This window comes from Mobula hypostoma, chromosome 2 (assembly GCF_963921235.1).
Source record: "Mobula hypostoma chromosome 2, sMobHyp1.1, whole genome shotgun sequence".
In the NCBI taxonomy this organism is placed as follows: Eukaryota; Metazoa; Chordata; class Chondrichthyes; order Myliobatiformes; family Myliobatidae; genus Mobula; species Mobula hypostoma.
This window is the reverse complement of record NC_086098.1, coordinates 85,832,583-85,860,105: the sequence shown is the minus strand read 5'-3', so window position 1 is coordinate 85,860,105 and position 27,523 is coordinate 85,832,583. Positions and strand designations below refer to the sequence as shown.

General features: G+C 38.2%; 1 protein-coding gene across 2 annotated transcripts in view; it reads right to left on the bottom strand.

Annotated features, from left to right (window-relative positions):
* Positions 1 to 681: 681 nt before the first annotated feature.
* The window catches only part of strn (striatin, calmodulin binding protein), a 100,439-nt gene continuing 73,597 nt past the window's right edge, over positions 682 to 27,523 (bottom strand). Inside the window, exons 7-18 of one of the 2 annotated variants that reach the window (XM_063039800.1) lie at positions 26,257 to 26,398; positions 21,495 to 21,605; positions 20,304 to 20,447; positions 20,021 to 20,157; positions 14,063 to 14,238; positions 10,599 to 10,646; positions 10,177 to 10,298; positions 8,684 to 8,851; positions 7,892 to 8,029; positions 5,221 to 5,325; positions 4,338 to 4,424; positions 683 to 3,216 (exon numbers count right to left, since the gene is read on the bottom strand). In XM_063039800.1, the coding sequence (XP_062895870.1) occupies positions 3,047 to 3,216; positions 4,338 to 4,424; positions 5,221 to 5,325; positions 7,892 to 8,029; positions 8,684 to 8,851; positions 10,177 to 10,298; positions 10,599 to 10,646; positions 14,063 to 14,238; positions 20,021 to 20,157; positions 20,304 to 20,447; positions 21,495 to 21,605; positions 26,257 to 26,398 (1,548 nt within the window). In that variant the 3' untranslated portion in view covers positions 683 to 3,046. Of the gene's footprint in view, positions 3,217 to 4,337; positions 4,425 to 5,220; positions 5,326 to 7,891; positions 8,030 to 8,683; positions 8,852 to 10,176; positions 10,299 to 10,598; positions 10,647 to 14,062; positions 14,239 to 20,020; positions 20,158 to 20,303; positions 20,448 to 21,494; positions 21,606 to 26,256; positions 26,399 to 27,523 lie in introns of both variants that reach the window. The other variant, XM_063039804.1, reaches the window with a different exon arrangement.

Below are 27,523 nucleotides of genomic sequence, written 5' to 3'. Positions count from 1 at the left end.
GACACTGAATTAAAGGCAACTTTCACAAGTACTTGTAAATGCAGGAATACCGCTTCAAGGCTATAAATCTGGCTGAGCTAGGAGTCAACTGCATCCCTTTGGTATGAACTACTGGGAAAGAACTGATGTCCGCAGGTTAAAGGCTACTTTGTCAAAGAACTGAAATCGTAGCTTCTGGAGGATTGGTTCTAAGTTTTGAAGCACAAATTGAGTGGCCAATCCAGATATTAGACTCCAGCAATCCCAGAGGACAGAAGTCAGGTCAGCAGGTGCTGAAAACAAAGACCTGTGATCCCCAAGGACGACGACTGGTTGGCAGGTCCTTAGAAAAAGGACTGCGATTCCTGAATGGGTGGGGGGGGGGCGGTTTGAAAGGGGTTTTGTTATTTTGTCTGTGTTGTTCTGCTGAACATTTGTGGGTATGCTATGTTGGGGTTAGAAGCGTGGTGACACTTGTAGGCTGCCCCTAGCATATCGTTGTAAGTGCAAACGATGCACTTCGTGGTATGTTCTGACGCACCTGTGACTCATAAATCTAACAATGTCCTCATTCCTCTCTGCTATCCAGTCCTTCAAGGTGGTTGAATCTAAACTGTGCTGGACAATTACCTACATAGGCAATTCTTACATGTCACAATGCATCAGATGGGACAAACTTATACACTGACATGGAAAACAAACCAAATACAACGTGCCAAATGATAAAATAGCTTTATTACGGACAGGATGACAACATTGTAGAGGCTGACAGTTTGTTCATGAAAAATACCTTGTAGTGGAAAATACTTCTAGTTGAATAGAGATTTTCCTTAAGGTGAGAAAGCTCTTCCCCTACCAATGAAGAATTGGACCCACGTACAAGGAGGCATATAAATATGTATATATGGAACTGGTGTGGGAGTGGGGGAGGGTTGGGAGAAGCAAATTATGCAACTTCCATCTTGTGCATAAACAATACAGAAATTATTTCTGGACATTCAATTTCATCAGTGGATTGTTGATACAGGGAGATAGATAATTTATATAAATGAAGGAATGGTGAAACACATTTTTAGGGCAACCAAAATAAAAGTGCAAGTCCACATTTCTAACAACGGGAACGCAATCAAGTAACTAACAAAGGGGATTAATTAGACTGAAGGAATGAAGAGCCTATGTGTTTAGCTGAAAAACCTCACCAGTCCTTTACTATGAACAACTGCACTCCCGCATAACCAAATGAGCATGGAAGTTTGAGAGGACACATTATCAATGAACACAACACAAAAATCCATCTCCTTGAATAGCTGAGTCCCTGTGATGGATTTTTTTTGGAATTTCGTGGGATCACTGACAGAGAACTGTCATGTCAATGTCTAAAAGATCAGATGACTTGGCTAAATTTATACACTATAAATGCATCAGTTTCTGAAATATCAGAATTTTATTACCAATAAAATCTATCGCTTTCCATTTCAGAAAAAAAGAGATGAATACATCACAGAATAACAACTGCCTTTTTACAAGAAAAAAATCTTTTTAGAAGGTATCAAATAATCATGATGCTTAGAAGCCTCTCCAATGCAGTTTGATCAAAACATGATTACTTAAAAAAAACGCAGGTAGAAGTAGCAAATGTGGCCAACACACAGACACAGTCACTGCATTGATGGTCCTTCCAAATACATATCACTGTCAGTCTTAAGGATGGTCCATTTTGAAATACTTAATATGCCCATAAATGCATTTTTAAAATGTTTCTCTTCCAAATTAGCTTGCTACTTGACCAAGAAATGGGAAATCTTAGCAAGCTAACTTTATAGCAGGATTCTCTATTTGAAGTTGGCTGAAGTCAAACATTCTGAATATTGAAACATTTTTAAAAAAGGAAATAGTTTAATTTAATGCCATTTTTGTCCTCCAGCACAAAGAATCACTGCTGTAAAATTACCTTATCCTCATGTCCAGCAGTATTTGGTTGGGCTCAAGATCATGCTGATAAAAATGATGGCGTGTCACTTGAAAACCAAATTAGCAAGATCTCTTAAAACAGCGCTGTGCTACATTCTAGTCTCATACCATCAACCCGAGGCTCATATACCAGTTTAATGAAGTGTTAATGCCAAGGTTTATTAATTACAAAAGAAATCCCAAGAGTAAAATCACCCCAACAATAATACTATTAACATTCCATTGCTGTGTTTACAATCTGTCTTCTCCAGGCCATTAAATTTAAAATGTACTTTTAGTAAAAGGATTAGACATTCAAATATCCAATGTTAAAGTCCCATTTAAGACACAAATCTACTACTGTGCTTAAAAAGTATACCTTTTTGTAACTGTAGTTAAAAATGTCAGTGTTTATCTAAGTGCTAAACAAATGCCTTAAATGTATAATTATTCACAACTCCAGATGAAGTGTTGCTGTACGCCATTAAATTTACTGATGATTCAAATATACCTCAAAGTTTCATGAACAGTTCTTTAAGGAGAAATGAGTTCACTGACCACACGGCTGCTGGCACGTCTAATACAGTCAGGCAGCTAGAACATTAATCAACTACAGATATTGTTTCCCATATGTAAACATTCAGTTTTATTGTACAATTGTTTAAGAGGTTTTTTTCCCTTATTGTTTAACAAATGTTTGGCATCTTATCTTTGAAAATACTCGACTGTTGGACTTTTACAGCTCCTTTGAGCATAGAATTGCTGCAGCTTGCCACTCCACTCTATAGGCACTCCTGCCAGCTACCCAGCACAGAGAACGAACTTCACCTTTCGTCTAGGTACTGTGTGCCAAATCCTCCAAGAGTGGGGAAATATACCCAAAGCCAGCTTTACCCAGGCCTGCCTGGATAAACAAGGCAGCTCCAGGATAACAGAAATTAACTTAAGGAAAGACATAAACAATAAATCCCTTGGACCTAAGCACGGCTGTTTCAGAATTGTGATCTCCACAACCTAAGTACTGCGGCGTGCTGGGCAGCAAATGTTAACCCAATGTCTGGCAGTGTCATAGACACTAATTGAAAATAGAGGGTCTGAAGTAGAATACAGAACACTATCATACAAATACTTTGGCCAGTGCATCTGCCCCAGCACTAGCGATATAACATTTGGAAGGATGGAATGCCACATCATGGATAGACTCATCAAACTTCTTACGATGTGCAGTGAATTCCTGGATGCAGGTCTTTGTCTCAAGGCTCCATAAACGTATTGAAGAGTCATGACCTTTTAAAGAGGAGAAAAACATTGTTGATTAGTAAATGACAATATTCATCAGGCACTTCGTGAATAACTATCCTGTGTTGAACCATTCTCTGAAACAAGTTAACAAGAAATGAAAAGTATAAAGGCCTGAATGTATCAGCCACACTAGAAGATGATTTAGAACATTAGCTTTGTCATATGTATTGAAGCATACAGTGAAAAGCATTGTTTGCATCAACAACCACAGTCCTAGGATGTACTGGGGGTATCCCGCAAGTACCGCCACGGCTCTAGCGTCAACATAGCATACCCATAACTTACTAAACCCTAATCTGTACACCTTTGGAATGCAGGAGAGAAACTGGAGCACTTGGAGGAAACAGTCACTGGGAGAATGTACAAACTCCCTTCAGACAGTGGTGGAAATTGAACTTCGACCGCAGATCACTGGTGCTGTAAAGTGTTAAGTTAATTGCTATGTTACTGTGCGCCCCATATCATGTTCTAAGTCCAAGCCACTTGGTAGGCTTACACATTCTCAGAATACGGCTGCTAAGAGGCTGAATCTCATTCCCTCCATCAACCACTCTTCTACATCAAGTAATTTAAATCCTCAAAAGGGAGCTGTGTGCACAGAGCTGTCAGAAGCTTAATCTGCACTGACTCAAAAGAGGACATGTGCACAAGCATCAACTGACATCCAGGACTGCTGCGCCTCAACACAAGGCAACTAGCCTAATGGTGTTCAAATTTTACAATCTAACTCCCCCTTTTAAGACAGCAAGGCACCCAGTACCCCAACAGGGATAAAGGCTGCACCATGTCAGTTATTGCATTGTTCAAAAAAGATCAGTGCTCAGAAAAGAACTACTGCAGTTCTTTCAAGAGCATCCAGGGCAGAATGTCTAAGGCATATGATGCTGTTGAAGGACTTACATTCACAACAAAAAGAGGATGAAAACAGTGAACAGCCTTGACTCTATTTTCAAGAGCTATAGGTTTAGATGTCTGTTTATCATTGTATAGATATTGGAATTGTGTCAGTTGTGTTAAACATTATTCCTATAGCTCTCAGCTCCAAGGGTTAATAGGTAAATACATTTAATTACTAAGGTACCAAACTAATTTAAGTAGTTACTTACTGCCAGACATCAGATACAAGCCATTTGGATCCACAGCCAAACTTGTGACAGCATCCAAATGAGCTACCATTGAATGAAGAATTTTTCCTGGAAATACAAATTGTTGAAGTATTAGAATGAAACGAATGATAGGACAGGGTAGAAGAGAGTCTTCTGGTCATTAAGACAGTACAAGTATCAGATGTAAAGTGAGAATATCCACCTTAGCCCCAATTCCCTATATCCTAATATATTCTGACATTCTTAGGGACTCAAACACTAATCTAGGCTGACATGCAAGTGTAATAACCAACTGCTATGCACTACTACAGATGCCAGTGTTTGCATGCAATGCCAGAACAGGACCCTACCCACCTATTCCAAAGAGTTTAAAAGTTACTCAGGCAGTTAGCAAAAAAAAAATACTCAAGGGCATAGCAAAAGCATCCGTACAACCATCAAGTGATTGAATCTGGAGATGTCCGTTTGACTAGACAATGTTACCGCTTCTGAAGAGTGAACAGAACTGCTTTCACCTCTTCATTAATTCTTCTGGCTTCATGAGAGAGACCAAGGGGCTTGTGATGAGGCTAAACCTCTTGAACTATTTTTCATACTATGAAAACTTTGAAATTCCAGTAACATATGAGTTTTCATCAGAGAAGAAATAACCAAAACCTTTTTTTGCCGGACATGCCTAAACCCATTGCTATAATAACACCATCAGGATCAGCAACTCCATGTGAAGAAGAGTGCTGAAGAGCATAATGCAAAGCACTTTTTAAAAAGCAGAACTTGGTGATGCTGGGGAGAACTGAAGCCTCCCCATTGTTCATAAAATCATCAGCACAGGAAATTCAAGCCTTAGCAACAACACAAACTGAAAGAATAAATAGTTTCCTACCTGTGTTATTGTCAAAGAATTTTATGTATCTGTCCTCATGGGCTGTTATAGTGACAGGAAGTGTAGGATGACTAATGACTTTATTTATTTGGCATGTAGATGAAGCTGAATGAGCAAATAGAAAAGTTATTAATAATAATATTTAAATTCTTCATTGCAATTTATTTTCCCCAACTATATTTTAGAAACACAAAATAAACATTTTAAAAGAAAATTGTAAACATCAATATTATTTTTACCGCGCTTCACCGTTATAATCTTTGGCACTTAGTGCAAATAACCAAGCCATACAGGGTTAGCCTGGCATCAATAAAATTTCCCTTAAAACTAACTGATTTTACGAGGATGAAAATAATTAAATTCAAAAGGAAATTTAGAGGAAAGATCTTTTCTTCCACATAGACTAAACCAATGTTGGAACAGGAACTCTGCTGCTCGTTATGAATCCAAAAAACAAGTTCTAATGGGTTTTATCGCAGTAGGTGTATATCACCCTCTACCGAAGCACTGACTCAGGTTAATCTTATTTCACTTTAGCTGAGGGAATAAAAACCATGTTCAATTGCTCTTTCTCAACTAACAAGAGATAGGTAATAGACTCATTGAAGTAATCTTTCTCCTGAATTGTACATCAGACAGCTATTATGTTCAGTGGGGCATTCAAAAACCTTCATTTTAAAGAGCAATACAGCTTAGATGGGGTGATTTCAGAAAAATAATATTGTACATCAAGAATTCAATCATAAGGCAGAAAAAAAACAAGTACTTTGACCTGAGCAATGCAACATAATATTTCTAACTGAATTAATTTTTAAGATTGTGATTGAAATGGTGATAAAAATGGTACAAGGAGAGGACGACACATGTATTGATAACCCACTGATGGTCAATCTCGGCTGTTACGTTACAAGATAGATAGCAGAAATCACATACAGTATGTTCCATGAAATAGCAAAGGGAAGTCTACTTCTAGCCAAACACATCATTCTCCACAGTAGCAGGGGCCTAAGAACAATACACCAGTATTTCCCACTCAATAAATATCAAACTACCAAAAATGAAAATCTGTATAATAAAGGAACTTCACACTCATGTTAGTATCTTACCAGTTAAGACTGCTAAGAGACACAGAGACACAAGAGACTGAAGTTGCTAGAATCTGGAGCAGCACAAAATACACTGCAGGAACTCTGAGGGTCAGGCATCAACTATGTATGGAAATGGACAATTAGCATTACACATTGAGACCCTTTATCTGAGGATCTTGACCCCAAATATTTAATGCTACCTGACCTGCTGGGTTCCTCCAGCAGTTTTACTCATTGACTTTACACTTCTCAAAGAAGAGTAATTAGCTCTGGAATTGCATATATTTTATTTAAGATATTTAGCTTTTGTGCGCATTCAGAAGGATTCTCATTAAAAAGTACTAAAGCATAGGGAACTTTCCATTTCCGAACACGCTGTCAACATTAAGGTTAGATACAACACAGTAATGTTCCCTCAAAATGATCCTGTATCCCTATATAAATGTCCCCTGCTGCATCAGTCTGCAGGGATTTTTTTTTCCAAGAATAAAGAATATGAGGTGTCAGGATACAAGTAGTTAAAATAGTGGATGGGGGGGGCATGAGAAAGGAAACTAATTTCCAGCTTCATTTGTACTGCATACAATATCACTTTCCTCAAAGGTCAAATAAAAGTTCTTAATGAGACAACAGGTCAGCATGATCGTGTAGTGGTTAGCAAAACATTACGACAGTAACAGCGACCCAGGTTCAATTCTACAACTGTAAGGAGTTTGTACGTTCTTACCGTGACTGCATGGGTTTTATAGAAGCATAGAAGACTTGCAGCACAATACAGGCCCTTCGGCCCACAATGCTGTTTCCTTCAGATGCTCCAGTTACCTCCTACATTGGGTTAGTAGATTAATTGGTCACATGGGTTTAATTGGGTAGCACTGGCTCATTGGGCCAGGACTTGCTGAATTGCTATTTCCTATTTTATTTGATATAAAGTATAATCTAAGTGAAGTCCTGATGAAGGGTTTCGGCCTGAAAAGTCAACTGTACTCTTTTCCATAGATGTTGTCTGGCCTGCTGAGTTCCTCCAGCATTTTGTGTGTGTTGACAGGAACCTTGAAAGGAGCTGTAGGCATTTTAAAGAATAGAAGCAGGGGCCAATGACATGATTAAATTTTGAATCCTAGAGTGAACAGAACAAAGCAATGGGCTGAAGGTGCATCAACATTTAAGATTACTACTGGAAGTGGAATAGAAAATAAAATAATCATGACTACACTCATTTGGAAATTAAAGTCAATATTTTTCTGACCAGGTTGAATTGCCTTATTCTGTGATTTAAACGTTCCTTCTCAGGTCTAGGTTGTAACATGATCAAACAGGATTTATGTATCTAGTTAGAGAAATTAATAGACAATTTACATGTGACAAACAAATTAATGATACTTAGCAGTAATTGAAATTTATCTTCATTTCAACAGAGGGAACAGGAAAGTATTGCGCTTCAAATGATAAATTAAATGAACCAGAATTTCATAACACCATTCCCAAAATTAGCCATCAGCATTTATTGTTAAAACCAGCTTTTCACAATGTTGCTAATTTTACTTCTGAAAGTGAGATATTCCTTACAATAGGAAACATACCATCAACACAAGACTCGAAGGTGAGGAATCGTTGGCATGTCTCCATGTCAAATATGCTGGTCTGTCCATTTACAAATGATGATACCAAATGAGAAGGATCACTGCAGACTATGTCAACAGAGGTAGGGATTCCAGATTCTGTAGGAGAAAGACAAAACTGTTTACTTTGCGCCAAAATTAGTGTCTAAAACAATACATTCCTGCCATTAACATACGATAAAGCTGAATCCATTATTATAGACTTAAGATACCTTCTAGAATATGAATACTGATATCTACTGTTTTACCCTGGATTGTGGTTGATCCGATTTAGCCAGAAAAAGTGCCACTGTAATGCACTGTCTGCGCTAATTGGAGGTCACAAACAAACAGACAGAGCATGAGAGTTTTAGTAGTATATAGGTGAAATCCACAAAAAAAAGTAAAATACAAATACAGTGAACAGTAGCCTTTTAATCAGAACATGGCATTGTAAGTGGAGACTGGAAGTCTGCTGTTGTGTTTTGCTGTTCAACAGCTGAATCAGGTATTCTCCCAATGCTGCTGTGCTGCTTTTATTACACTCGACAGATATTTTCAATATATTAATGGTATGTAATAATTTTTACTGTTAAGCACATAAGTCTGATGATTAAAGACTGCTTACTGGTAGCACATAAATTCAGAGCTGCAAATGATAGCGATCCCAAACTATTTCATATATTCCAAAATGCGAAAAAATTGAAAATCTGAAACACTTTAGAGCATTTTAGATAAGAGGTACTCAACCTGTAATGCCAATTAAGTTCTTACCTTTGTTTTCATTAAATACACAAAGTGAAGGTGCAATTTCATTGGCACTCCACAGCCGCAGGGTGCCATCAGCTGAACAAGACAGGAGGCGTTGATGTGCTGCACTGTACACCAAACCCCAAATGGCATCAGTGTGTCCTTCCAAAGCACCTCGCAACACAGAAGGATCTGTAACAAATACATTTCTTAATTTGGAAAATAAATCTCATGCTCTCAAGTTCACATCTACATTGATTGTCCTGTACTTCTCTGTAAATTGCATTTTTTTTGTCAAATGGAGCAGTAATGATGATTTGATGAGAAGAGAAAATACCATGTAGAAAGTCCAAACAAAAGCCAGAATTCCACAGACTAATTCTTTGGGTGAGGCTCACTTTTTTGGACATGGAGGTAATACAGTAACACACATCAAAGTTGCTGGTGAACGCAGCAGGCCAGGCAGCATCCCTAGGAAGAGGTACAGTCGACGTTTCAGGCTGAGACCCTTCGTCAGGACTAACGAAGGACTGACCAAGGGTCTCGGCCTGAAACATCGACTGTACCTCTTCCTAGAGATGCTGCCTGGCCTGCTGCGTTCACCAGCAACTTTGATGTGTGTTGTTTGAATTTCCAGCATCTGCAGAATTCCTGTTGTTTGCGAGGTAATACAGTACTCAGCTTAGCCTTGGAAATAATTCCAGGCTGCAGATACCTGGAATTATTCCTGGGAGGCCACTAAAATTCTGTGCTCAAGAAGAGAGGAGCTCATTTATTTTTTTTAAGCTTCTTTCCCCACCCAGCAGTAGGCAAGAAGATTTGCCTATATTGTAGTTTTCCCAAAAAGTGTGACATTTATATCTGCACTCATGGCCTTACAGAAGCTGCCCTGGCAACCTTTTACCAGGAGGATATCTCCGACAGCCCTCCACAAAGAACATGCTGCCTGCAGGCACCATTCTTCCACCTATCTGTTCAGGTCACTTTTTGCCCCTGGGGCACACTCCCCTGCCTTGCTCAGTGAGTGGGCGAGAGAGAGAAAACGGGTTGGCTTTATTGCCCTTGCTGCTAGTGCTGCATCATGATCATGCTATATTGGAGCCGAAATGTGTGGCAACACTTGCAGGCTGCCAACACATCCTTGGGTTGTGTTGGATGTTAATGCAAACAGAGCATCACTGTATGCTTCAATGTACATGCAATATATAAATGAATCTGATTCTTTATGCAGCATCTATTCTTTCTATACCAGTACTCCCTCACAGTTTGAAGAGTGTTACTTTATTCTGGTATATTCCTTTAAGAGCTGACTAGGCAGCCTCAGAAACTTGTAAAGATCAAGATAAGATACCACAATGAAAATGACAGTGCAGCACCACACAGGTATCCCAACAACGCCGCTTTGTCAGCGTCACAATTGAAGATGTGAACTTTTATGGGACTTTAAAGTATTAGAGTGAACTACAACAACATTAAAAGGCAGAAGGTTAAATGACAAAATATGCAGAAATACGCACCGTATGAATCATAGGGATCTATAGTGGAACTGGGGGCATTCCAGCACTGGATTAATCCATCAGTACCTCCACTGAAACACTGCTCCCCACTCGTGCTCATCACAACACACAACACCGGGCCTCTATCCAATGCAGAGGAAATAAAACAAATTTAATTCTCTCTTCCAGAGGAAATCTACATTTTCTATAGTTACCCATTCTGTATCACTCTAAATTTACCTATTCTTTCATTTCTTTGAATATTCACTTCACAACACCAGTCATAATTAAATTAATGTAACACATACTTTATCCAATCACTAATAAATATTACCAATCACATTGTTACTAACTTGAAAAATGTATGAGAGAATGTGTGTAAAGTCAGATCATCAAATCTGGGAAGCCCTTGATTATGGAATGTGCAGGATATTCAAACCTACCTGTGAGCTCTGAATGTGTATATGGGTTCTACATCCAGTGATGCACTCCTATGGAGAGAAAGAACATAACTATTAAGGTTGTCAATAGTTCCAGCAACAAATTGAAAATGTATGAATCCTAATATTAAAGTCAATTAATACTTTCCCCACAGTAATTTGACCTTACCTCTCTAGCTATACAAGTCATGATATTCTCCTGATGCTCTTATGCTCTTTATCTCCATGATTGTGCAGCTAAGCACAACTCCAATACATCTACTAAATCACCAATGACACCACTGTGTTTACTGAACCACGGGTGGTGACCAGTCAGCATACAGGAGTAAGACAGAACACCTGGCTAACAGGTATCATAGCGACAACCTCATGCTCAATGAAAACAAATCCAAGGAACTAATTGTTGACTAGAGAAAGGGCAAGTCGGTAAACCACATGGCAGTTCTCATTGGTGGGTCAGAGGTGGAAAGAATGAGCAGCTTCAAATTCCTGCATGTTTGGCATGTCCACAAATTCTCAAACAAAATTCCACAAATAGTGTTGAATGTATCATTACTGGTTGCATCATGGCCTGATAATTCTATACACAGGAACACAAGAGGCTGCAGAGCGTACTGGACACTGTGGATCACCACAGGCACAGTCCTCCCCACCTTTGACAGCACCTACAGGATGCACTGCTTCAAGAAGGCAACATCTATCAAGGAATCCCACCATCCCACTGCAGGAAGAACAGAAGCCTGAGGTTCCACACTACCGGGTTCAGGAACAACTATTTTCATACAACCTTCAAATTTTTGGACTAACCTGCACAATTCTAATCCTAACTCAGCAACAGAACACCACAGACCACCTCTTGCACTTTCATGGACTGGTCTGTGTTTCTGATTGTATTTCTTTTGAATTAGTCTTTTTTATTCTCCTCTTTTCACAGTCTTGGATAATTTATGTATAATTTACGATATATTCTGAGTGTTAATCTAAAGCAATGTTCCTGTGATGCTGCTGTAAGTTTTTCATTGTAGCTGTATCTCACTGTACTTGTGCATATGAAAAACTTGACTTGAATTTGAACCTGAAACTAATAGACAAATCATATTTATATTAGCTAAAAGAGCAACTTATCTCTTAGCTATAGACCATCTGTATGGAAATCAGAAATACAATGATATACTCTTCTTGCCTGCAAGAAGGCAAGTCTCTGCAACACAAATAGTTAACACCATCCAGGAACAGCTACCCATGCAACCATTACTATTAATATTCCCTCTTTTCATTTATGGCATTGTCTCCAGCAGGCTCTGCAGCAACTCACTCTTTGAAATGATCTTCCAAATTATGAACAGCAAGAACTCTTCTAGAATATTGTGACTTTAAAAACTAGACAATGATCATTTTGCAAGTATGAATCCAACTCTGTGAATAAGCAATATAACATTCCAAGACACACAAGTACAGCTAACGAATTTATTAGAAAATATTTAACTGCTTCATCTTATTGAAGCAACAATTTGGTAAGCCAAGCCATTAAAATGCATACAAATCAAAAGCTTTATTGGTTCCATCCTTACTGTCCTACAATCCTCACCACCTCCAGGACTCTCTCTAGCCTCAATCTATAGACACATTCAGAATTTTGCCTTTTATGTCAAAAAATGTCAAGATCCACTCACAAATCAACACATCTCCAGCTCTGTAAATTCTACCAGTTCCTGCTTTACTGTGTCTCTTTTGCACTTATCCATTTTGCTGACAATTTAAAATTCTCCCTGCTTTTTCACTATAGATTCTAAATTAAGAAAGCTCACCAATGCACAGGAATGAGTGTTTCATATTGTCCAGACTACCCCTCAAATGATAGGAGAATTCAGTGCCCATTTAATGCAAAGTTATCTCCTGCACAGAGTGTTTAGGGAATTGCAGGTTCAATTTCAGACACCATATTTCAAGAAAAGCCATCCCCCTCTAAAGATTCTCCACATACCAAGGCACACTACACAGAATACACTCACATTTAGTCTAGAAGAAGTTAAATCCCCTCTCTAGAATGTGAAGAAATGACCAATTTCAAATCGAGATCAAATCAAAATTTGCTTCAATTAGGATTTTACTTGCATAATTCCTTTGATCAGAACTAGTTCAATTCAAGGAACTAACTCAAGATTCACATTAAAGGGACGGAAATGTTTTCACTGGTGAAATAAAAGCCTGAACTGCTCAATATGGGCAATACTGAAGTCAATTTATAATAAAGGGACTATCATCTAACATGAACTAAGTATTCTCTTTAAACTGCCCACAGGCATCTCTCTATGCACATCCCAAGCCACAAACAATTATCATTAATAAATCGATTTCAAGATCCTTGTGCTTGATGTAGTGGTGACATTGCTTGATATTACTTCTTGCTTTGTGTGCCAGTAAACACCTTTTGCTTTTCTAGTTCTTTAGTTCAATACTACAGACAGTTCCATGGATTCTGAAAACCTCTGATCAAATCATATAATGTGAAATGATTTTCATCTCTTCTTAACCTGAGAAGGAAGTTTGAATATTTCCTCTATTTAAAGTTCCATATAGGACACATCTTTGTGAATGACGACAATAAAAATGTTACTATAGGTTATGAACAAATGAGCAATTTAATGATGATGCAAGAAAGATCACTATGAAAGCTTAATGTAACACAGGCAGATCGATCAGGAATACTTCCTTCAACTCCCACCATGATTCTAAGAGTCCACCCCAGTTAGCTGATGCAAAATGTCCCTTTTGTGACATTTTGACATATTCACTAATAGTATAAATTCTAGCAGAAGTTTTATCCTTTTGTTTTGATAAATTCTCACAAATGGGAGAAATGGGTTATTGGCAGATAGGCCTTAAAAAATTGTAAATTTTTCTTTTTGGCTCAGCTTTTTTTGCCCATTGGTATTTGGCAACGTCTAGTATCGTTGGTTAGAGAAAAGATTTCTTAAGAGTTATGTGGCAGTAAACACTTCTTGCCATTCTAGTTCTTTAGTTCAATACTAGTGGCATTCCAACCACAGACATTTCCCTGGACTATAAGATGCATCAACTTTCAGTCTCCACAGAATGCAATTAAATCAAAAATACTAACAACAAATTAATTCTGTCTATATCTCAGCTTGATTTTCACCCCACTTCCTCTGTACTTTTACTCACCTGATTTTTTTAAAAAATCACCATCAGCTAACACAAAAAGGTATTGTCAATAGTCTAGAAATGATGTACAGTATTCCAAGAGCAAATTACAGTACAAGATCTAATTTGTTGATATGTATTGCCAGGGAGCAGTACCATCAGTGAATAAAATATTTTCAGTTTAGCCTCTGTGACATTTTATCAACCCAACACCAAAAAAAAATCCAAAATAGAAACTCAAATTCATCCACTTCATACTTCAAATCACATAAAAGAACATTTTTATACTTCATTATTCTTACTTTTTGGCTGGGGTAGTCTTTTGTAAATTCCACAACTTCACAGTGTGATCTTCTGAGGCAGTTACCAGGACAGGTTCAACTGGATGAAAGGCAAGTCCTCTTATCCCATCAAAATGGCTCCGTAACGTGAACTTAGGATTCCAGGTCTTTCGTAATGCATCTTTATTGTTCGTGATCTGTTGTAAAACCCCCAAAAATATTTATCAGAATGTTGTTATGAAAAGTAATACATAAAAAGTCTTGAATGTTAATTACAGATTTTCATTCTGATCAAACCAACCTTTTGAATCACAGAACTCAAGGGAATTTGGCCCACTGGACCAGTGCTGAGTCTATGGAAAAGCTATTTAATTTGTTTAAAATTCCACCTATTTTCTTTTCGATAAGGACATCCAATTACCTTTTGTAAATTCCTACTAATTTCTTATACTAATGAGCTGACCCTGTATTAGTTACCAACTCTGAACACCAAAGTGATATTGTGAATTTACCACTGACCAGAAATTTAACTAAACCAGCCACATCAATAATCAGGCTTTAAGAGCAGGCCAGAAGCTGGATGTCATTCACCTCTCAACTCTTCAATCTATCTTCACATTTATAAGCTCATTTGCAGTACTCAATTTACCTGAATGCCAGAAGCTTCAAAAGCATTCAAGTAGCCCATTACAAATAGAGAGTGAGGCTGACGCTGCGCAACTCTCCCTCACTTAAATCCAAATCACGCGCTAGTCTCGACACCACCATTATGGTGTCGAGGTCCTCATCGACACCAACGATGGACGAACAACAAATAGGCAAAATACAACCCATAAAAGTATCTTCCCTTTCATTCCCACTACACCCGTACATTGGGTGCAAAACCCACAGCAGCAGCTTGCTGGCTTTTTTAACTGTATCTTCTAAATCCATATCCTTTATAGGAAGGACAAATACAGCAGGCGCCTAGGAAGACTGCCATCAGTAAACCACATACAACTCTTGCTTGAAAATATCCTGGAATTCCTTTGCCAACAAATTCAACAACGTCCAGTTGATGCATTGAAATTTATAGCACTGGAGGGAGATTGTGTCCATACATCCAAAAACGGCCCACAGCCTTTTAAAGCTGTGGCTCTTCAAGTGCTCATCCAAGTTGTTTTTAAATATCGTGTTACTGCCTTTTTCATTCTTTCAGCCAGTGAGTTCAAGACACTAATCACAATGTGAAAATTCACTGCAAATCCATTTATTTAGCGTATGCCCCAGTTATTTTATTTAGAGATACAGCACAGTAACAAGCCCTACTGGCCCAACGAGCCAGCACTGTCCTATTACACGGTGACCAATTTATCTGCTAACCCATACACCTTTGGAATGTGGGAAGGAACTAGTGGAACTAGTGCATCTGGGGGAAACTCACACAGTCATGGGGAGAACGTACAAACTCTTACAGTGGAATTAAACCTGTGGCTCTGGCACTTAATAGCGTACACTAACTGTCATGCTTCTGTGCCATCTCCAACATGTTATCCATATCACCAAGGGAATGCAAGTTCATCTTAAAAAACTGATGCACTACCACATCATTTACGAGAAGATAGGGATGGGATTTACTGATTACCTTGCTAGCAATAACCATATTCTGTAAGGAAGTTAAAAATAATTGCTTCCACTACCACTTCAATTAGGTCATTGGAGATGATGTGTGGAAAATATGTTAATTACCTTGATCCACATATAGAAAACAATATGGAGCTCAGCCTGTTGCAGCCTCCACCATCTAAGAGAATTGATGATCTTCCATCTTACCTCCAACTTTTCTACCCCTTCATATCCAAAGTCCAATGGTATTGAACGTATTCAACATTTGGATGTCCATAGCACTTTGAATTGAGAATTTGGAAGTTCAAAGATGTGAACAACTTTATGGCTGTATGGGATGGTGGTGAAGTGATGAGTACCACTGCCTCAGTCCCTAGGACTTGGGTTTGATCCTGACCTCACGTGCTATTTATGTAGAGTTTGTACCTTCACTGTGAAAGCATGGCTTTTTGTTAGGTACTCTCTTTTAGCCTCCATATCCCAAAGATGTGCTGATAGGTTAACTGGCTGTAGTAATGTCAACTCCTTAATGTCAGTGACAAACAATCAAAGGGAATTGATGTGCATAGGGGAGACCAAGGCAGCAGGCCAATGAGAAATGAGGAAGAAATGCAACAGACAGCACCATCTGTGCAGTGGTCAGTAACCACATTTTCTGGGGCAATGACACTTTTTCTGGAATCCAAGGCAGAAAAATTACCTCCAAGAAAATCAATTTTTTTTGTTTCAATGGAAGCTGAGTGAATGCTTCCGACAATATCTGGAGAATTTGTGTTCTTTACGTTGCCGAAAGATGAATTGTCTATCCATCTGAATAGGCAGAACGAACTTGGGTTTATTACCACGTCATAAATTTTATAATTAGTTGACATCTTTAATGCCTTGAGTTTTTTTTAAAAATTATTGTTTTAAACAATAATTTTTGCCGATGATCTATTTAGTTTCACCCAACTACAAATTAAACTAATTCTTAACCATGATATAACCACAATACATTCAAACTAACAGATGAAAAAACGTTGATAATTTACAAGTATTCATGCATAAACTAAAAACTACTTCCTAGGTAGCCAAAATATAACATTGTTTAATGGAATAATGTTTTCATAAAATCTACGCAAATTTGTTGATTAATAGAAAATGTACATTGCTATCAACTAATCATCGAATGGATCATTCTTGATCACATTCCTACAAGCACACTCCCCCCACCCACAATGGCCTTTCTTGGGAAAGAAATAGTTTGCAAATGTCTAGTAATTTTTCATCCTCTCAGAAAACTCCCATAATCCATTTTCAGTTGCAGCCACAGTCTTACAGATAAAATGTTGTCAATTTAACACAGGTCTTCAGGATAGCAAATGAAACAAGTGACCAGCTTATATAACTTTGCTGGTGGCCACTATAGAAGGTTCTTTACCAGGGCAGGTAAAATAACACTACATTGATTTTTTTTAACATCCTTAACGTAGTGGCATCAGCGTTGGACTTCAGGACGACAGGTTCTGAGTTCGAATCGCGCTGGCTCACCTGCACGCTTTCCATCCATGCAAGGTTACGAGCTGGTGATCTCTTTGGAAACTCACCTAGCAGAAGGCAATGGCAAACCACTGCTGTAATTTGCCTCGTACACGGTCACCTACTACGTCAGAGAGGTGTGGAGGAAAATCGCCTGCTAACCGGAGAAACTCCGGATGGGACGTACCTTTCCTTTTAGAGTAAACAATCTTCACGCTGTCTGATCCAAAATACGGCATCTCTGTTAATCAGAAGCCATTAGACCATAAGACATAGGAGCAGAATTAGGGTATTTGGCCCATCGAGTCTGCTCCACCATTCAATCACGATTGATCCTTTCTCCCCCTCCTCCACCCCACTCCCCGGCCTTCTCCCTCTAATCTTTGATGCCGTATCCAATCAAGAGCCCATCAAGCTCAGCCTTAAATGCACCCAATGACCTGGCTTCCACAGCTGCCTGTGATTACAAATTCCACAAATTTACCACCCTCTAGCTAAAGAAATTTCTCCGCATCTCTGTTTCAAATGGACACCCCCTATTCTGAGGCTGTGCCCTCTTGTCTTAGACTCCCCTACCATGGGAAATATCCTTTCCACATCTACTGTCTAGGCCTTTCAACATTTGAAAAGTTTCAATGAGATCCCCCCCTCAAACTTCTAAATTCCAGTGAGTACAGACCCAGAGCCATCAAACGTTCCTCATATGATAGCCCTTTCATTTCCAGAACCATCTTTGTGAACCTTCTCTGAACCCTCTCCAATGCCAACACTTCTTTTCTTAGATGAGGAGTCCAAAACTGTTCACAACGCTTAAGGTGAGACCTCGCCACTGTCTTATAAAGCCTCAGCATCACATCCCTGCTCTTGTATTCTAGACTTCTTGAAATGAATGCTAACATTGCATTTGCCTTCCGCACCACTGACTCAACCTGCAAATTAACCTTTAGGATGTTCTGCACAAGGACTCCCAACTCCTTTTGCATCTCAGGTTTTTGTATTTTTTCTCCGTTTAGAAAATAGTCTGCTCATTTACTCCATCTACCACCATTTTCCAACATTGTATTTCATTTGCCACTTTCCTGCCCATTCTCCTAATCTGTCTAAGTCCTTCTGCAGTCTACCTGTTTCCTCAACAGTACCTGCCCTTCCACCAACCTTTGTATCATCTGCAAACTTGGCAATAAAGCCATCTATTCCAACCCCTGGGGAACATCACTAGTCACTGGCAGCCAACCAGAAAAGGATCCTTTTATACCCCTCACACCCTCTCCATGAACCGTTTGTTCTTCTGCCATCAGGCAAATGTTACAGGAGCATCAAAACTAAAACCACAAGGCTACTAAACAGTTTCCTCCCACAGGCAGTCAGACTGCTAAATAGCTGCTCTACCGGACTCCGCTTTGGACACTTTTAACTTGCACTGGACACTTACAACTTGATTTTAACTGACATGTGGCTGTTGTGTTTTACTATTTATTGTTATGTTTATTATGTAGTGTTGCGTTTGTTATGTTATGATTGCACGGCTCCTGAGAAACGCTGTCTCATTCTGCCCTGCACAGCTGATGCACGGTTAGAATGACAATAAAGTTTTTTGATTTGATTTGATTTTATTCCCATTTGCTGCCTCCTACCAATCAGTCAATGCTCTAACCATACCAGTAACTTCCTTGTAATACCACGGGCTCTTAACTTGGAAAGCAGCCTCATGTGTGGCACCTTGTCAAAGGCCTTCTGAAAAAGCTTTTACTATCCACCTTGACATTGTTTGCTAGCTTGCTTTCATGCTTCATCTTTTCCTTCCTAATGATTCTTTTAGTTGCTCTCTGTAGGTTCTTAAAAGCTTCCCAATCCTTTATCTTCCTGCTAATTTTTGCTTTGCTCTCATTTGTTTTTTCCATTTGCTTTGATGTCCCTTGTCAGCCATGGGTGTACTATTTTGCCATTTGAGTATTGCTTTGTTTTTGGAATACATCTACCCTGCACCTTCCTCATTTTCTCCAAAAACTCACACCATTGCTGCTCTGCTGTCATCCTTGCCAGCATCTCCTTCCAGTTTCCCCCTGGGATCAGTAAAGTATGACTATGACTATTTACTCTGGTCAACTCCTCTCTCATACCACTGTAATTTCTTTTACTCCACTGAAATACTGCCCTGTCAGACTTGACTACCATAACATTGCCCTTTTCACATGCCTTTTCTATTTCATGTTGTAATCTGTGGTCCACATCCCAGATACTGTTGGGAAGCCTGTATATAACTATCATCAGGGTTCTTTTACCCTTGCAGTTTCTTAACTTAATCCACAAGGATTCACCATCTTCTGATTCTATGCCACGTCTTCCTACTGATTTGATGCCATTCTCTACCAGCAGAGCCACGCCACCTGCTCTGTCTAACTTCCTGTCCCTCCAATACTACATGTAACCTTGGACATTCATCTCCCAACTACAACCATCCTTCAGCCATGATTCATTGATGGCCACAACATCATACCTGACAATCTGTTTTGGAGTGGGGCTTAAACTCACAAGCTCCAGTCTCAGGTGAGAGTTACCAGCTAAGTTCCACCAACTTTGAGATTCAATTAAGGACCGAAACACTTTTTAAAATGTACATTTCTGTCAGTAGTCAAGGACCGGCAATTCTTAATTCCCAATATTGTGAAATACCGATAGGTGAGATGCTAAGAAGCTTCTACGAGCATCTCAGGAGCTATCCGACACGTCAGTGCCAGTATAACTTGGAAAGGGGAGACATTTTAAACCACATGCTGGTTGCTCCAATAGCTTTTATGCTACTAATATAGAATTTTATTAATTAGAAAAATCAATTAATGAGAAATTCCAACTCACATCATAATTTAAAGGATCTGCTTCATTAGCAACTGTAAGGCCCGCCAATTCCCCAAGACCCAATGCGTTTTCCAGTGCTTCGTCTGTACCCATGATAAAGGATTTTCCTGATCCTGGAGGAAACGTCAGCGCCTCAACTAGCATGTTAAAAATAGCATGTGTTAATTCAATATAAATGAGAATAGTAATACAGCACAGAATACATTACATACTTAAATGAAAATATTCTCATTGATCCGTATCTAAGAATCTACCAAGATGCCCATTTTCCCCTTACACCTACCTTCTTCTGCCCTGCCAGTTTCATGCTCAGTCAGCCGTGTGTTAGATGGTCTGGGGGGAGAGTTTACTGAAGATTGCAGTGGAGGAAGTTCATCTACATCTCTTAAAGTAGCCAACATGTCTTGTAATTTTGATCTATTTGGCCCTAATAAGAAATAAAACCAAGTTATCACTAATTTTGGATTTTGCATCTGTCATCCAAAGGAAAATAATTTAATTGAACATTTTCAGGTTTGTGTTCTGAAAATAGACTCAGTTTTAATCAACTTAAGTATTAGAATATAAAACTAACAAGAAACCAAACAATTCAGGAAAAGGTCAATAAATTTTCACCTGAAATTTAAATTTCAGTTGTATGAAATCTTGAACAAAATGTAGCCTTCTCCATTTCTGGGTTACAGTTTTAACCTACGTGTTAATGAGCAAATAATCAAACAAGCTGAAAACTGGAACACCTCCCATCCAAGGATTTGCAATCAGTTATTCATCCTTAATCCTAGCATACAAAACTCATGCAAAGGTGCTGAAAGTTATTTTGCTCGATTGTTAACTAATATCCAACTGCAATTGTGCATCTTCTGTATATTCTACAATCTTCAAATAGTTTAGCCTAACAATCTTTGACGATATTTAGTTGTAAGTGATACTATGTGCTTGTCCCTTCCCTGAGGTAGGTTCATACTAAGGTATTGGGTTTTGTGGATCATTGCTACTTTGATGGAATCTGTCGCCTATAATTTTAATCATTTTAAACAGCTTATTGTCTTTTGCCAGTCGAAAGGTTAAAATTTATACACCAATGAGATATTTCCTTCCATCAATTGTTTAAAACAGAATAGGGCTGCAGTCAATCATATTTTTTTGTTTCTATTTGTACACTGTTATAAAAGTCTGATTGCCTTTCAGCACACAAAACTAAAATATTTGATACAAAATCAGGAAAAGTAAATGGAAGCCACAGTGGAAAAAAAAAAGCAACTTGAAAATAAATTAAATGCTCTTAAGCAGCAACTTCCCGAGATAAAATGTTAAACTAAGGCTTGAGAGCGAGAGAGAGGATCAAGAATAGCTCAGAATAAGCAGATGGTTTTATAGGAACAAGGAAAGTATTTGGATACTTTTTTTCCCCCAAAGAAATGTGGAAAAAGAGGGTTTATGAGCCAAAAGTATACCAGATTTCATACGCACTTACTCTTCACCCCCTTTTTCCCCTTTCGCTCCTTTTTGTACTGCTCCTTGAGCTTTGTTATTAGTCCCTGGTCCACGTCCCAGCTCTCTGGTGTGGGACTCACATCTTCCTTGTCTAAACACAGCATAGTGAAACAAATCAGAAAATGCCTAATGGAACAATCCAGCTCTTACAGCATTAGCAGGCAGTTTCAACATGCTGTTAAAGAAAATGTCATAGCAAGGCCATAATTAGAGCTAAATAGTTATACAGTTACACGGAAATGTTCTCAGCAGGGATTTATTTCAATAATGAAAATAATATTCATTATAATAAAGGTTGAAGTTTTATTATATCTGAGTATTACTGAATTAAGACTATATCATTGTGTTGGTTATGTTAGGGAAACAATCCATTAACGGAATATGAAGTTTCTACAGTATACTCATATGCACACACATATTTCAGGCAGTAGTTACAGGATTAATTGTTCACAAGCATTAAATGAAATTATCAATGGAAAGCACCTTATTTATTGACTATGATAGCCTTCCTGAGCACCATCCCGTGAGGCTTTTTGCTAGTGTACTTTAAGTTGGAATTATCTTGTAAAGTTAATTTTAGTGTTTGCTGCTTATATATTGTAATTTACACAAGTTTGTCAAAGTTCAGCCAACCAGAATTTAAAAAAAAATGTTTAGTATAGCACTGATTCTTTATTTCCCCCCTAGCAATTGACCAAGGTGGTAAAGATCCTCCTTGTTCTACACATCTCTAGTTGACTTAAAATCAACCACATTGTTTAGTGGCAATACCTTGTATTTAGTGAATTTTGCAGACTTTTCTCTCTGCACAGATCTCACAGGGAATGCATGTGCTGAATACATTCAGGATCACAGAGATCACTCCTAGAATTTCACAACATATATAACCAAGAGTAATTTTATTTGTGCCACACTCACTTCACTCATATAATATCTCATTGTATCTTTATCATTACTGATACTGTCATCACTGAGATCTACCATATCATTACTGATACTGTCATCACTGAGATCTACCATTCAATTTCCACCAAAACCGCTCCTCACATCACGTGATGGAACAATTAATTAGCCAGTGCTTCAAAAAGGGCACAGGATAGGCACAAGCGAAGATAATATGCAAGGCTACAGAAGGGAAAAAGTGAATGGGACTGGCAGGACTGCTCCTCTAGGAGCTGGCATGGACATAACAGGAAGAGTAACTTACATTCTTTAACAGTTCCACAATTCTTAACCTACAGTAAGACATGAAATACTGTTCTTATCAACAAATGCAACCATAGCCTCACCTCATTCTACTGTAGCTTTGACCTCAGCCAATTCCACAGATCTTGTGACCTTCAATGTTTCTACTCTAGTTTTCTGCACATTCTGCTGCCAAATCAGTCCATCAGTTTTGTTTGGTCGTATGCAATTCTAGTTTAGTTGCACATTTTCATATTAAGTGTTTGTTTGTCACTGATTCACCTCCCAAACACAAACTTCAATATTCTTATCTCCATTTAAACATTGTTCTGAACCTCAACACTTTGTGGCCCTTCCCTCAACTATCAGTAGCATTCTTTTACAACATTCTTTTCTCCGATTTTACCTTTACCAGCAATCCTGTCAAAATTCGAAATGTTATCCCATTGAGAGGACAGTTGATCAAATCCAATAGAAAATTAAAATAACACACGTCTAGACATTCACTCCTCATTGGTAGTGCTAGACACATGATACAGGTCTAACCATACATTCCACAACACTTGTGAAAGTCAGGCCCACTGCTTCTGAAATTGTGCCTTTGATGTCAAGATAGACAAAGCTATTAAGTGAGTACATTTACTGGGGAACTCATTTTTAGGTTGTGACAAAACACTAGTTTCTATTTATTCCATTCTAAAAGATCTAAAGAGAGGACCAGCTTTTAGTCGAAAACATGCCTTAAGCATTGCTAAAGCTACATTACCCAAATTATCACACTTCTGGAGCTGCTTTATCTGGTTATCACCAGATGCCTTACAAATTATGTTCAGAAAAATATTGTAATATAAACAAGACAATAGGGAAATACATTTAGACAAATACAGAGCATTCCTTCATACTCTGTACTTGTGCCTTGTAGTTAATGGAGATGCTTCACAGTCATTATCACAGGATAGTTAGCTTCTGATCACTCCGGCAGCCATAGTAATTCGCTGAATTTCTGGTCTAAGGTGACCTGGTGATGTAGTGGCATAGACAACAATGTATTCAACAAAAATAATACTGTGGAATACCAAGGGCAATGGTTAGACTTGATTGAATTGGTTAAATTATAAAAGATTCTTGCAATTTATCAGTCCAAATCTGTGTTGACTATTAATACATGGAAGAAATATTTTTCACCAAGGATGGTCTAAGTGAGAGTGCAGTTGAGGACATGGAAGACTTTGTAACTTAAAAATACACTATTATGTTTTTTTTCCAAATGAAAAAATCCTTTAATATTTGATGAGAAAAGACTGAACCAAGGGGAAGAGGTGAGGGCAGATTTGGATTGCTCTAGCCAAAAGTCAGTCCAATCAATGTGGTCATGAAATTCTGCAGATCAGAAGTTTGCTGTCTCTTAAATAAAACACAAAGGGAATTTTGCAATATTTATCCAAGGAGGAAAGAGTGATGTTATAGTACATTGTCTGTTTGTTGCCATCATGGTTTGTCCTTGCAGACTTCATACAGTGGTGCTAGAAGGTTTGTGAATCCTGTAGAATTTTCTCTATTTCTGCATAATTATGACCCAAAATACGAACAGATCTTCACGCAAGTCCTAAAATTATATAAAGAGAACCCAATTAAATAAATAAGACAAAAAACATTATACTTGTTTATTTATTTGAGAAAAAGATCTGATATTTTATGTATTTGTTGGGGGGAAAATGTGAACCTCTGGAATAATACCTTCTACTAAAGCTATTTGGAGTCGGGTGTTCCAATCGATGAGATGAGATTGGAAGTGTTAGTTGTAGAGATGCCCTGCCCTATAAAAAAAGACAAAGTCATGTTACTGACAGAGCCTGCTCCTCACAAGAAAGATCTGTTTATGTGCACCATACCTCGATCAAAATAACTTTCAGAGGACCTTAGAAGAATTGTAGAGATGCATGAAGCTGGAAAAGGCTACAAAAGCACTTCTAAAGACTCAAGTTCGTCAGTCCACAGTAAGAGAAATTGGCTACAATTGGAGGAAATTCAGTACTGTTGCTACTCTCTCTAGGAGTGGGTGTCCTGCAAAGATCACATCAAGAGGACAATGTATAATGCTAAAGGAGGTGTAAAAGAACACAAGGGTAACAGCAAGAGACCTGCAAAAATCTCCAGAACTTGCTAAAGTCTCTGTTTATGTGTCCACTATAAGAAAAACACTGAATAAGAATGGTGTTCATGGAAAGGCACCATAGAGGAAACCACAACAGTTCAAAAAAAAATTGCTGCTTGCCTCAAGTTTGCAGAAGACCACCTGGATGTTCTACAACGTTTCTAGGACAATGTCTGAAAGACAGGAATTTAAAAAAAACAACAGAATGGTTCAAGAAGAAAATTTGTGCTCTGGAATGGTATAGTCAAAGTCCTGACCTTAATCGTATAGAAATGTTGTGGAAGGACCTGAAGCAAGCAGTTCAAGCAAGGAATCCCACCAACATCTCAGAGTTGAAGCAAGTTTTGTAAAGAGGAATGGCCTAAAATTCCTTCATGCTGATGTACAGGACTGATCAACAGTTACCGCACACATTTGGTTGAAGATATTGCCGTACAAGGGGGTCACACTAGTTACTGAAAGCAAAGGTTCACATACTTTTTCCAACAAATACATGTAATACTGAATTATTTTCTCAATAAATTAATGAACAAGCATATTGTTTTTGTGTTATAAAATTGGGCTCTCTTTATCTAGTTTTGGGACTTATGTGAAGATCTGATCACATTTTAGGTCATATTTATGCAGAAACAGAGACAATTCTACAGTTCACTATCTTTCTAGTACCACTGTACCTGTCTAAACTCCACAATGCCTGGTTCTTAGAGTAGTTTCTTCCCCAAATATTTTCAAAGTAACAGTATCCAGGCATTTTTCAATGACTTTCAAAATCACCTATATAATAATGCACTCTTTCCCATTATTTCCCTTCCACAGCACCGAGAACTGTGCTTGGTACAAAATTAGGCACTTCTATAATTAAACATGATAGAAATGTGCAACATAATTTCAACATTCTAAATTATTCCAATTGTTTTGACTTCAAACTGCCTATCAAAGGCAAGTACACATACGAACACATTTATGTTAACCCAGCATATTCTTTCAAATACCAAGTGAAATACAGAGCACAGCCATCTTCAGGGAGCCCAACATTACAAATTGGTAGATCAGAAATTATGTTATTAATAAATGTTGCATAAAAATAACCAACTTTTACAGAATTACAATAGTATTTGACGAATACATTTCTTTTTACAAAGCAAAGAACGCATACGCTCATCATGACCAGCCAGTAATGTGAAATGATCTAAAAGAGTTATGAGGCAGAGGGCAAAAGAGAGGAGCTAACAATTGCCATTGGTAGCTCCACTTTTACTTTCAGTGGAAACACTTCAGTGAATGTTCAAATATAATTTACACCTTAATTTTCATGAAAGCACCAACATCCCAGAGTTGTATACTTTAAGTGTGCAACAAGTTTTGATACAGATTAACGCTAAAAGGTATTGCAGAGTTTTACCCCATTCTGTTCCATCGCCTGCATGCCTGGGCTCTGCTGCTCCTTCCCCATCTTCAGCTGTTTTTGCTAAGAAGTCAAACTCTCTCAGTGCTTCCTCGGTATCCATATCTTCTATTGTATTAGCTGGTACGACTTTGTCAAACTGTTAAAATATGTGCAATGTAATCAGCAAGCAGTGATCACACAAGATGGAATTCAGCAGCACGCTGTAAGATTATTAACATTACAAAGCATCTTTCACCAGATCAGATTTTTACATCATCTCCATATGTTTTTCAGCATCCATCACATGCATAACACTTTTAGACATTCAGATCAATTTTTAGACATAATATTCTTCGTGAAAAGTAGCAATGTTACTCATTATTTTAACAGTACTAGCTTGATATAAGAAAATGTTATATGTACTGTTGTTTGAATAGGATTTTTCTAATATTTTGAAGCAGTCAACTGCCATAGTGCGTATTCAAAATTTCACTATAATTTTGGACACTCACCATTAGAGGGTGCTACATCATAGCATTAATTGGTGCATAACCCACATACTGGAAAAGGCAAAGCTCTTGTTTTAGCATTTGTTATTTATTCTGCTCCCTTTCCTTTTTTCTCATTTCAATACATTTTCTTCCTTTGGCCCCTATTCACATTCTGCTTGTTTTAACTAATACATCTGTTCAGATTCCTTGGAATGTAAATCTAGGCTGCTGAAAATACTAGAATTCTCATTATATACAAATATTTACAGTAAATACAGTATATTAGCCATCAGGCTTTCACTTAAATGAAACATTAAATCTTATTGTTTTTCCAATATGAATCACACATTTGGAAAGGAATGCTATCAATCACTGCACATACATCATTCAGCAATTGTTCCCCTATGCCACAATTTCATCAGTGTTAGTAACTGATTAAGGATTACTTGCAGTTCACTGTCCCCTTTGCTGGGACATGAAGATTTTTTTTAAAGCCATGAAGCTTTTGGAGCTGGAAACAGCAGCTGCTGGGTTTAGTTACAGATTGCACACGACCAACCTGGTCTGTAATGACACCCAAACTTCGTTCCAGCATTTAGTAAAATAACCTCACAGCAGGCAACAATCGGGAGGTCTAACAGTACCTCTAGACTAGCACTGCAGATTACAATATAGCATTCAAGATGACAGGCTTTGTACATTTCCCCCAAACTTCCCAGTTATTACCCTCAGATATCTAATAATGAAAAGCACAAGCAGTTCTGTTGGGATGGGAAATAGCTTCTTCCCCC